At 31.1% G+C, this 12,366-nt stretch overlaps 1 protein-coding gene across 2 annotated transcripts in view; it reads right to left on the bottom strand.

Moving 5' to 3' along the window:
- The window catches only part of LOC135140766 (tyrosine-protein phosphatase 10D), a 57,057-nt gene extending 45,316 nt beyond the window's left edge, over positions 1–11,741 (bottom strand). For both annotated transcript variants that reach the window (XM_064071442.1, XM_064071443.1), the window contains exon 1: positions 11,396–11,741. In XM_064071442.1, the coding sequence (XP_063927512.1) occupies positions 11,396–11,449 (54 nt within the window). In that variant the 5' untranslated portion in view covers positions 11,450–11,741. The remainder of the gene's footprint in view (positions 1–11,395) is intronic.
- Between the last annotated feature and the right edge of the window lie 625 nt (positions 11,742–12,366).

Here is a 12,366-nt window from a genome sequence, read left to right as displayed (position 1 = left end):
ATCGAAACACTGAAAAATCGAGAAATTCAGAAATCGTACAATCGAAAGTCGAAAATTCTAAAATTCGAAAAACAGAAAAATCGAAAAACTGAAAATTCAAGAAATTTAGAAATCGAAGAATCAAAAGTAGAAAATTTCAAAAATCGTGGAAAGGAAAAATTACAAGTCGAAAATTCTAAAATTAGAAAAAATGAAAAATAGAAAAATCGAAAAATTGAAAATCGAGAAACTCAAAACTCAAAAATTTAAAATACCGCAAAACAGAAAAATAGATAAATATTTCAGAAATAAAAAAACTGAAAATCGAAAATTCGAAAAATAGAAAAATCCAGAAATCCAAAAATCTAAAATGTCGAAAAACTGAATAATCGAGAAATTCAATAAATCCTAGAAACGAAAGTCGAAGATTTCAAAAAACAAAAAAATTTTAAATTGTGAAATCTTGATAAATCCAGAAATCGAGAAATTGAAAAATCGTGAAATCGAAACATCAAAAAATCGAAAAATTGAATATTCGAAAAATTAAAAATTTTCAAAATCAAAAAAATGTAAAAACTGAAAAATCTAAAACCAAGAAATCGAAAAATCAGAAGATCGAGAATTCGAAACATTAAAAAATTGGAAAATTTTAAATTAAAATTTCGAAAAATTGAAAAATATAAAAATCGAAACATCAAAAAATGGAAAAATTAAAAATCTTAAAAGTCAAAAATTGAAACACTGAAAAGCTAAAACTGAGAAGTTGAAAAATCAGTCAAAAATTCTAAAAATTGAAAAATCGAAAAATTGAAAGTTTGGGAAATCCAGAAATCTAAAAATCGAAAGTCGAAAATTTCAAAAGTAAAAATATGAAAAATCGTGAAATCGAAAAATTGAATGTCGAAAATTCGAAAATTCGAAAAATTGACAGATAAATAGAAAAATCGAAAAACTGTAAAATTGAAAAATCCAAAAATATAAAATATCAAACTGAAAAATCGGGAAATCCAGAAATCGAAGAATCGAATTCGAAAATTTCAAAAATGAAAAATCGCGAAATCGAAAAATTAAAAGCCGAAAATTCAAAAATTCGAGAAATTGAAAAATTAAATAGAAGAATCTAAAAAAAAACCCTGAAAAATCGAGAAATCCAGAAATCGTAGAATCGAAAGTTGAAATTTTCAAAAATCAAAAAATTAAAAATGGTGAAATCGAAAAATCGAAAGTCGAAAATTCTAAAATTCGACAAAGTGAAAAATCGAGAAATCCAAAAATCGAAGAATCGAAAATCGAAAATGTCAAAAATCAAAAATCATGAAATCGAAAAACTGAAAGTCAAAAATCCTAAAATTCAAAAATTGAAGAATCCAGAAATCCAAAAATCGGAAGTCAAAAATTTTAACATTCGATAAACTGAAAAATAGAAAAATCGAAGGACAGAAACATCGAGAAATTAAAATATCGGGAAATTGAAGAATCAAAAAATTGATAAACCCAGAAATGTTAAAATTGAAAAATGGAGAAATGGAAAAATCGACAAAACAAAAAATCCCAAAACTGAAATATCGAAAAATTGAAAAACCGGAAAGTCAAAAAATCGAAAATTTAAAAAATTGAAAAATTAAAAAATCGAAAAATTGAATAATCAAAAAACTGAAAAATCCCAAAACTGAAATATCGAAAAATTGTTATACATATAATTTTAATTTTAAATCTCGGGGGTGAGGGTGGGGTAGAGGAATGGCCAAATTTTGCTAAACGGTTTACCATGCTTTAAGAACTTTTAAATTGTAAAATTTTTTGTACACAATTTTATTTTATTTTTTTTTTACAAAAATCTGATGGCTTAGGCTACAACCTCAACACGAATTCATAGTCCACAAATGGAGGATCACGTTATTTTATAAAATTCAAACATTTACTATTGTAAATTTGGAAATGACGTGAGTCCATTGTTCGTGGCGTTGGTCAGAGATATTTTGGTTTGTGTTTTACCATCGACTGACATTCTTAATATACCTACACTCAAATTTTGACAACAATCGCTCCAGAAGAACCAGACACACCGACCTACGAAAACGAGGGACCTATTTTTTCATACCCTACGGATCATTAATACCCGCAAAAACTAATTTCGTTTTACCAACGTGGAAGCGCGCATAAATCGAGGCGGAAGCTGGCCGCCTGCCAACGTTCCGCCGTCCCCTGAAAAATTCAGCCGTTTTTAGGTCGATTATGGAAAGTTTAAAAATAAAACTCCCCACACACGTCGCGAAGTATCGATTTTGCCGCCAGACGCTATCCAGACGTCGGATTAATGAAAAGATGCGCCGGATGAATGGGGCCTGTTGCGGGCTCGGCGTGCGAATGCACTTCCGGTTCGGCCGACCGGATTTCACCTTTACCTTCGGCGCAGTTCGGCCGCGATTAGAAAGTGCGGTTGCACACCGATTCTGCGACTCGGGCAGCCTTGGAGTGGGCGATTTTTGATGAGTCAATGACAATTGGGTCGGAGGGGGCCAATTGAGGCGAATTGGCGAGGAAATCCCGTGGGGCTTCACGCTGTTTGGTCACCTTGGAACAAACTAACTGACTTTGGTTGGTTTGACCACATTTTAGGTACATAATTTTTTTTTTTTGTTTCGTTGGCTGTTTATCACGCAGTGTCAAAGTCTGACTTCACGTGAATAAACAACACTTGTGGTCTTATTAATCATTTGAAACCGCGATGTTGTCAGCACTATTTCCGTTACACAAATCCCGTGTGTACATCCCCCAACAATTCAATTTACTCTCTTGTACATTTTTCAGCAGGGGTTCGCCGAATATTTTGAATTTTTTGTAGGCTGGGTTTAGGGGAGTTGTGCCCTATCGCTTTTTCCGTAACACTAATAATAAAAATTTAAACACACAATAAAGAACTGGCAACTAGTCGACCTCGTTCCACAAAAATCGCCGACTTCTTCACCTATTGATCTAAAAATTGATCTCCAGGAGTTTGTTCTGAACTTAACAAAGTTCTAAAGTGGGAGGCGGCAACACACTCTGTCTTTTTTGTAATTAATTTGGAACTTTCGGGTCACATGTAAGGTTCAAACTCATAAACAAACTGAAAACTACTTCAAACGTTTCCAAGTGAAATAAGACTTTATGTACACATCTGACATGTGACTATCAAGCTCAGCATAATCTTTGGCTAGCTTTGTAGAAAACTCGGCGAACGTTTTTAGGTTAATTGCATGACTGAACAATGCATTAAATTTGTTTTGAATTAATTCTACACCGAAACCTGTTATTCCTGTAATGGTTTATAGATGTGAAGAACCTTCCAGCTATATTGTCGTCATTTGTTGACTCATAACCTTGTTTTACGACATCCATGAATAAACCCATTTAAATTTCAACATTTTGTGTCTTTTCGCTTTTTTTGTATTATCCTTGTTGTTGCTTTGATACTTCAGATACCAATTCTCCTTTTTACAATTCGTAAATTTTATTTAAATTTTATAAAATAATTCCAGATATTTAAAAATTGGATCTAAAAGTCTTTAACATTCCAGAGATGCTAAAGTGTCTAGAAATGATGAAAATTTGAAGGTTTTAAAGATTATAGAAATTCCAGTGATTCTTAAGATTTCAAAATTTCCAAAAGTTTGAAAAATTCAAAAGGTTTCAAAGATTTCATACACTATTTTAAATAAACTAATGATCTAATGTTGTAAATAGAAGAAATATACAACAAAATTTTAAAAATGTTAAAAAATGGAGGTATTAATGATTCCAGAAATTCTAAAAATTCTAAACTTCTAAAGTGTCCAAAATTTCCAAAGATTGGAAGGACTCTAAAGACTAAAAACTCTAAACACTCTAAAAACTCTTAAGATTCTAAAGATTTTAAAAGATCTGAAGAGTCCAAGGACTTTAAAGATTCTAAACACTCTAACGATTTTTAAGATTCTGTTTCAAATATTTCAAAGATTCTAAAGCTCCTAGTGAAATTCCAAAAATCCGAAGATTCTAGAACTCGTAAAAATCGCATGAACTCTTAAAATGCCAAAGATTTTAAAGATTCTCAATACTCTAAAGAAAACAAGAATCCTAAAAATCGTAAAGATCTGAAGAATGCTTTCTTTAATGTTTGTAAATCTTCCAAAAATTCCAAAGATTTAGACTCTGGAAGTCTGGAAAAATTTATTTTAGAAAGTGGGAAAAATGTTGAAAATTTCGGAAAATCTGGACATTTTGTGTATTCTAGAAAATCGAAAAATTCGGGCTAACCTGGAAAATCTGTGAATTTCTAGAAATTTTGAAATTTTGTAAACTATCAAAATCAAAAATTATAAAATCCCAAAATTTCAAAAGCTTACACAATTTTCCGATTATAGAAATTCTAAAGATTCCAAAGTTTCTAAAGGTTTGACAAATTTAAAAGCTTTCAAAGCTTTCAAAGATTCTAAAGAATCGAATTTTCCAAAGACCTTAAAGATTCCATACGCTCGAAATTTCAAAATGTAAAGACACTAAATATTCTAATTAGAAGAAAGAACCAACAAAATCTAGATGTTCGAGGTACTAATGATCCTACCAATTCTAAAAATTCTAAACTTAAACTCTAAACACTCTAAAAACTCGTAAGAACCTAAAGATTTTAAAAGATCTGAAGAGTCTAGGGACTTTAAAGTTTCTAAACACTGTAACGATTTTTAAGATTCTGTTTCAAATATTTCAAAGATTCTAAAGGTCCTACTGAAATTCCAAAAATCCGAAGATTCTAGAACTTGTACAAATCGCATGAACTCTTAAAATGCCAAAGATTTTAAAGATTCTAAATACCCTAAAGAAAACAAAAATCATAAAAATCTAAAAATCGTAAAGATCTGAAAAATGTTTTCTTTAATTTTTATAAATCTTTAACCACTAGAGGTCGTAAACACCCTAATTATTATTATATAAATCTTAGGGATTATAAAGATTCTAGAGATTCCAAAAATTCCACAGATTTAGACTCTTCAGGTCCATAAATTTTGGAAAATCTGGAAAAATGTATTTTAGAAAGTGGGAAAAATGTTGAAAATTTCGGAAAATCTGGGCATTTTGTGCATTCTAGAAAATCTAAAAATTCGGGCTCATCTGGAAAATCTGTAAATTTCTAGAAATATTGAAAATTTTGCAAACCATCAAAATCGAAAATTATAAAATCCTAAAATTTCAAAAGCTTACATAATCTTTAGATTATAGAAATTCTAAAGATTCCAAAGTTTCTAAAGGTTTGACAAATTTAAAAGATTTCAAAGCTTTCAAAGATTCTAAAGACTCCAGATTTTCCAAAGACCTTAAAGATTCCATACACTCGAAATTCCAAAATGTAAAGACACTAAATATTCTAATTAGAAGAAAGAACCAACAAAATCTAGATCTTCGAGGTACTAATGATCCTAGAAATTCTAAAAATTCTAAACTTAAACTCTAAACACTCTAAAAACTCTTAAAAACCTAAAGATTTTAAAAGATCTGAAGAGTCTAAGGACTTTAAAGATTCTAAACACTCTTAACGATTTTTAAGATTCTGTTTCAAATATGTCAAAGATTCTAAAGGTCCTAGTGAAATTCCATAAATCCGAAGATTCTAGAACTTGTACAAATCGCATGAACTCTTAAAATGCCGAAGATTTTAAAGATTCTTAATACTCTAAAGAAAACAAAAATCCTAATAATCTAAAAATCGTAAAGATCTGAAAAATGCTTTCTTTAATTTTTGTAAATCTTTAACCACTAGAGGTCTTGAACACCCTAATTGTTATCTTATAAATCTTCGAGGTTATAAAGATTCCAGAGATTCCAAAAATTCCACAGATTTAGACTCTTCAGGTCTATAAATTTTGGAAAATCTGGAAAAATGTATTTTAGAAAGTGGGAAAAATGCACAACTGGATCCTGATAATTTTTGAAATTTTGTTTATTTTTAAAATCTAGAAAATTCTAGAATTTTGCAAACTATCAAAATCAAAAATGATAAAATCTCAAAATTTCAAAAGCTCAAATTATAAAAAATCTAAAGAATCCAAAGTTTCCAAAGGTTTGAAGATTTAAAAGCTTTCAAAGATTCCAAAGACTCGAGATGTTCTAAAGAGCTTAAAGATTTCATACACTAGAAATTCCAAAATATTCTAAATAGAAGAAAGAACCAACAAAATCTAGATGTTGGAGATACTAATGATCCTAGAAATTCTAAACTTTATAAAATTTTTAGTAATTCTAAAGTGTCCAAAATTTCCAAAGATTGGAAAGACTCTAAAGACTAAAAACTCTAAAGAATCTAAAAACTCTTAAGATTTTAAAGAATCCAAAGAGTCTTAAAGTTTCTAAAGAGTCAAAAGACTCAAAAGTCAAAAAGGTTTTTAAGATTCTAAAAATCCAAGTAAAATTCCAAAAACAGAATATTTTAAAACTTGTAAAAATCCCGTGAACTCTTAAAATGCCAAACATTTTAAACGTTTCAAAGATTCCAAAGGAAGGAAAAATCCTAAAAATCAAAAAATCGTAAAGATCTGAAAAATGCTTTCTTTAATTTTTATAAATCTTTAATCACTAGAGGTCGTAAAACCCTTACTATTATTTTATAAATCTTAGGGATTATAAAGATTCCAGAGATTCCAAAAATTCCACAGATTTAGACTCTTCAGGTCCATAAATTTTGGAAAATCTGGAAAAATGTATTTTAGAAAGTGGGAAAATTGTTGAAAATTTCGGAAAATCTGGGCATTTTGTATATTCTAGAAAATCTAAAAATTCGGGCTCATCTCGAAAATCTGTAAATTTCTAGAAATTTTGAAAATTTTGCAAACCATCAAAATCGAAAATTATAAAATCCTAAAATTTCAAAAGCTTACATAATCTTTAGATCATAGAAATTCTAAAGATTCCAAGGTTTTCAAAGGTTTGAAAGATTTAAAAGGTTTCAAAACTTTCAAAGATTCTAAAAGCTCGAGATTTTCTAAAGACCTTAAAGATTCCATACACTCGAAATTTAAAATTTTAAATACACTAAATATTCTAAATAGAAGAAAAAACCAACAAAATCTAGATGTTGGAGGTACTAATGGTCCTAGAAATTCTAAAAATTCTAAATTTTATAAAATTTTTAGTAATTCTAAAGTGTCCAAAATTTTCAAAGATTGGAAAGACTCTAAAGACTAAAAACTCTAAAGAATCCAAAAACTCTTAAGATTTTAAAGAATCCAAAGAGTTTTAAAGGTTCTTAAAGACTCAAAGGACTGTAAAGTTAAAAAGGTTTTTAATATTATAAAGATCCTAGTAAAATTCCAAAAACAGAATATTTCAAAACTTGAAAAAATTCCGTGAACTCTTAAAATGCCAAAGATTTTAAACATTCCAAAGATTCTGAAGAAAGCAAAAATCCTAAAAATCAAAAATCGTAATGATCTGAAAAATGCTTTTTTTAATTTTTATAAATCTTTAACCACTAGAGATCTTAAACACCCTAACTATTATTTTATAAATCTTAGGGATTATAAAGATTCCAGAGATTCCAAAAAGTCCATAAATTTTGGAAAATCTGGAAAAATTTATTTTAAAAGGTGGGAAAAATGGGGCAGACCTATTCGGAAAATGTTGAATTTCAAAATTCTGGCACAACTGGATCCTGATCATTTTAGAAATTTTGTCTATTTTGGAAAATCTAGAAAATTCTAGAATTTTTAAAATTTTGCAAACTATCAAAATCAAAAATCATAAAATCTCAAAATTTCAAAAGCTCAAATTATAGAAAATCTAAAGAGTCCGAAGTTTCCAAAGGTTTGAAAAATTTAAAAGCTTTCAAAGATTCTAAAGACTCGAGATGTTCTAAAGAGCTTAAAGATTTCATACACTCGAAATTCCAAAATATTCTAAATAGAGGAAAGAACCAACAAAATCTAGATGTTGGAGATACTAATAATTCTAGAAATTCTACTCTTTATAAAATCTTTAGTAATTCTAAATTGTCCAAAATTTGGAGAGACTTTAAACACTCTAAAAACTCTTAAGATTCTAAAGATTTTAAAGGATCTAAAGGTTCTACATACTTTCAAGATTCTAAGGACAGTAAGGACTCAAAAGTTAAAAAGATTTTTAAGATCCTGTTTCAAATGTTTCAAAAATTCTAGAGAAAAAAAGTGAAATTCGAAAAATCGAATATTTTAAAAGTTGTAAAAATCACGTGAACTCTTAAATACCACAGATTTTAAAGATTCTAAAGACTAAGGAAAACAAAAATCCTAAAAATAAAAAAATCGTAAAGATCTGAAAAATGCTTTCTTTAATTTTTATAAATCTTTAACCACTAGAGGTCTTGAACACCCTAATTATTATTTTATAAATCTTTGAGATTATAAAGATTCCAGAGATTTCAAAAATTCCAAAGATATAAACTCTTGAGGTCTATAAATTTTGGAAAATCTGCAAAAATTTATTTTAGAAATTTTGGAAAATCTGGTCATTTTGAGTATTTGGAAAATCTGAAAATTTTATGTAGAAATTTTGAAAATTTTGCAAACTATCAATATCAACAATTATAAATTTTAGAAAGTGGGAAAAATGTGGCAGCATAACTGGATCCTGATAATTTTAAAAATTTTGGAAAATCTGAAAAATCGGGCTAATCTGGAAAAACTGAAAATTCTAGAAATTTTGAAAATTTTGCAACTACCAAAATCAAAAATTATATATCTCAAAATTTCAAAAGTTTACACAATCATCAGATTCTAAAAATCCCAAAGTTTCTTTAACTTAAAATGCCAAAGATTTTAAAGATTCCAAAGACTCGAAAGAAAACAAAAATCATTAAGATTTAAAAAAATCGTAAAAATCTGAAGAATGTTTTCTTCAATTTTTATAAATTCTAATTCTAATTATTATCTCATAAATCTTAAATAACAAAGATTGTAAACATTCCTGAGATTCCAAAAATTCCAAAGACTCTTAAGGTCTATAAATTTTGGCAAATTTGGAAAAATTTAGAAAGTGGGTAAAATGTGGTAGATCTAGAAATGTTGAAAATTTCGGAATTTCAAAATTCTGGTATTCTGGATGGCTGATTTTAGAAATTATGGAAAATCTGGAAATTCTGGGAATTTTGTGTATTTTGGAAAATCGGAAAAATCTGAGAATTCTAGAAATTTAGCAAACTATGAACTTCGGAGAAATAAAAACAATCGAAAATTACAAAATTTCAAAAGTTTACACAATTTCAAGATTATTATATAAAAATTTTAATTTTTATAAATCCTAAAAGTCTTAGAAGTTTCGAAAGATTTCAAGGATCCCAAGAATCACAAAACAGGAATTTGAAAAGTCTATACTTATGGTTTATCAATGCATTCACATTTTTTTGGAGTGCTTATACAAGGTGATTAAGTACTGTCGCTATTAAATTATTATTACACGACACCTCATGAAAAAATAACCTTTGAATATTTGAATAATTTTTACGTTAGGTGCAAACAGGAAATGCACATTTTCGTATTCCATACACTAAATGCCAAAACAACAGGAAATGATCCTATTCCAAAACCTAGTTCGAATGAAACGACTAAAACATTTTGATTCAGAGTCGGCTTTTTGTTCCGGTTGGTACGCCACAACGATACCAACCATCATTTTCAAATAAAATTTTATTTCAACCTTCACCACGGGCTTGACTACACTAAGTGTCGTAAACACGTGGTACATTTACATTATTGTGTAACCTATTGCCATACAAAATCATACAACTGTGCTAATTGCTGCTAATTTTTACTATTTCCCATTAAAACTATAACAACACATTACAGTTGGTAATACATGCAACGATAAATTACCCAAGTTGGTTAAGTATAATCGAACTTTTTACGACTCTAAATCGCCCCAAAAATTACTATTCGCCCACTCAGTGGCGTAGAAAGTTCCATTCGTTTTTCAAACAAACCGCCGTTCATAAACATGTGCTTTCACGTTCGATTGTTCACACACCGGACTAATTTATTTGCAAAATCACTCAAACAAAAACAAAACCCACTTTCAGCCAGCTCCACCCACGAAACTTTTGTTTACACAACAATTAAATTACCAAATTAACAACATTGCTGTGAATTATTGGAGTGGAAGCCCATGGAAATTAATAATAATAACCGCGTTAGTAATTCTGCTAATTTTGTAAATTTTATTTAGTGGAACGCGAGAGTGAATGCGTTATGTCAAAGCGAAACTTCCTTTTTTCGCTTTAATTAGTGCGGTGGGAAGAAACGGCGTAAAAGTGCGATTAGAAGGGAATTTGTTGTTTCCTTTAATTAGTTTAAATGGCTAATTGCCAACTCGGATACACTTTTTCTTCTTTATATTTTTTTATGTTGGAGAAATTACAATCCCCTAGACATAAATGTCACATTTATAACCCCATTGACATTTACATTTTGGGGGAATGCAAATTTGAAGTGTTGCCAAATGTGGCGACTATAAAAAAAAAACGTTTTGAGTATCTTTATGGTGTTCGAAGCGATGTTTAGAGCTCCTACGCCTCGTTCAACAAAGCCACAAGGGAGTTGACTAATTTTTTAAACTTCAGTGGGCCGATTACCGTTATTTGGAGGTGGCGGGCTATAAATCAAAACCAAAGCTGTTTTTCAGCACATAGTCAAACCTGGTCCAAGAAAATTCAAAATTCTTTGAACTCCAAATTTATCTGTGACTTAAATCGTCGGCGACCTTAGTAAAACCGGACATCACAGTCAAATGAAGAATTAATGATGACTATAGTGTAGATAAATGAAAAAATAATTAGAGTGCAGTGGCGGCTCGTGTCCTACTTAGTGTTCTAAATACCGATCCTGCTCCGTTTAATTCACAAGAATAAAAAATCGATGGCAGGGTGCCAATTCTTCGCCGCCACCTGTGTACATTTCCATCACCATCCATCAAGAATTAAGAACCCATCTTGCACCTATTTAAGAGGATGACATCAGTGCGGTCCGGTCGCTGGCACAGGACCAATCTCAAATTCGCCACATTTTTCGTGTTTACCAACAGAATTATCAACATTCAATTGGAAAGTTCATCGAAGGCCAAAGCACCGAGACAATCGGCACACTTACATAACGAATTAATAAATTTGAATAATCGCCAATCGCGAGCGGGGGAAACGACTTTCTTCTTTTTCTCCTCTGCGGAAAAAACGGTTTTCTCCACCTGTGGCCCTCTTACGTAAACGCGCCCCGGTCGCACGCCTCGACTCTAGAAAGTGGCTTAACTTAAGCCGCACATGTCTTTTCTTCGTTTTTGCGGCGACAATCTAGAACCGTGGAACCAGGACGTTGCGAACATGTGTCGAACAGAGGAAGCGCTCAACAATAAAGAAGTACTTTACAATGGAAGCGTGACGTACCTTTGCTGACCCTAATAGTAAAGCTGCAAGCAAGACACATCCGACGTTCGTCATGGCATTAACAATGCAGGTACACAACAACAAACAACAACAACACAAACACACAATAATTTATATTAACAACAGAGAGACAGGTACGACGAGGTTCACATGGGGGCGGCGCACATCGTTCGCGAGGGCTGCTGGCGTTCAGAGGCGGCTGGAAGACATCCGTGATGGTACGACACGACACGCACACACGACGTTTGCACTCTTCTACGCCATTATCGCATCTGACTCCGGGAACGGCTTCCAAGAGGCTACAGGAGGCAGAGAGCAGCACCTGGTAGCCAGCGTGACAACACGAGCAACAGGTGGGGGAGTGCGGACGGATAGGCAACACAATATACACGGACGAGACCTGTCACTCACTGGAACTACATCTTTCAGCTGGAGAGTCTGTTGGTTTCTTAAAAGTTGTCAAACATTTAACAATTGTTTTAGCTTTAGAACCATCGTTTTACAAAATTGTTCGTCATATGGAATGTATGTAATAATTTCCTTCCACAACATAATTGGCCCTTTAACTATAATCCGTCTATTTATTAAGGGTGACGTTAAGCTTTTTCGGCATACTGGAAACTGTAGTTGGCAGACCTAACTTTTAAAGCCGCCCATAGGATTTCTTTAAAAATATGCACTTCTGTCAAATATTGTTTATTAATTATTATTAGCCTTAGATTTATGAATAAACACCTGCACAGAGAAAATTGACTCCATAACATACTTGTAAGTACTTGTATACAAAACATTAATAAAATAATTCTTCCTCCAAAGGTCTTTTCTACCTGTTCTGGTCCGACTTTCAGTGTACCGTTTCGCTTGACTCATCTTCCGGAGCGTCAGGTGTTTATTCATAAATAGAAGAGTCATAAACAATATTTGACAGAAGTGCATACTTTTATGCTTTTATAGTAATCCTATGGGCGGCT

This window comes from Zophobas morio, unplaced genomic scaffold (genome assembly GCF_036711695.1).
Source record: "Zophobas morio isolate AGI-343-1 ecotype UQ-CSIRO unplaced genomic scaffold, CSIRO_AGI_Zmor_V1 ptg000041l, whole genome shotgun sequence".
Lineage (NCBI taxonomy): Eukaryota > Metazoa > Arthropoda > Insecta > Coleoptera > Tenebrionidae > Zophobas > Zophobas morio.
Note: the sequence above shows the minus strand (reverse complement) of the source record. Positions and strands in the feature narration are given on the sequence as shown.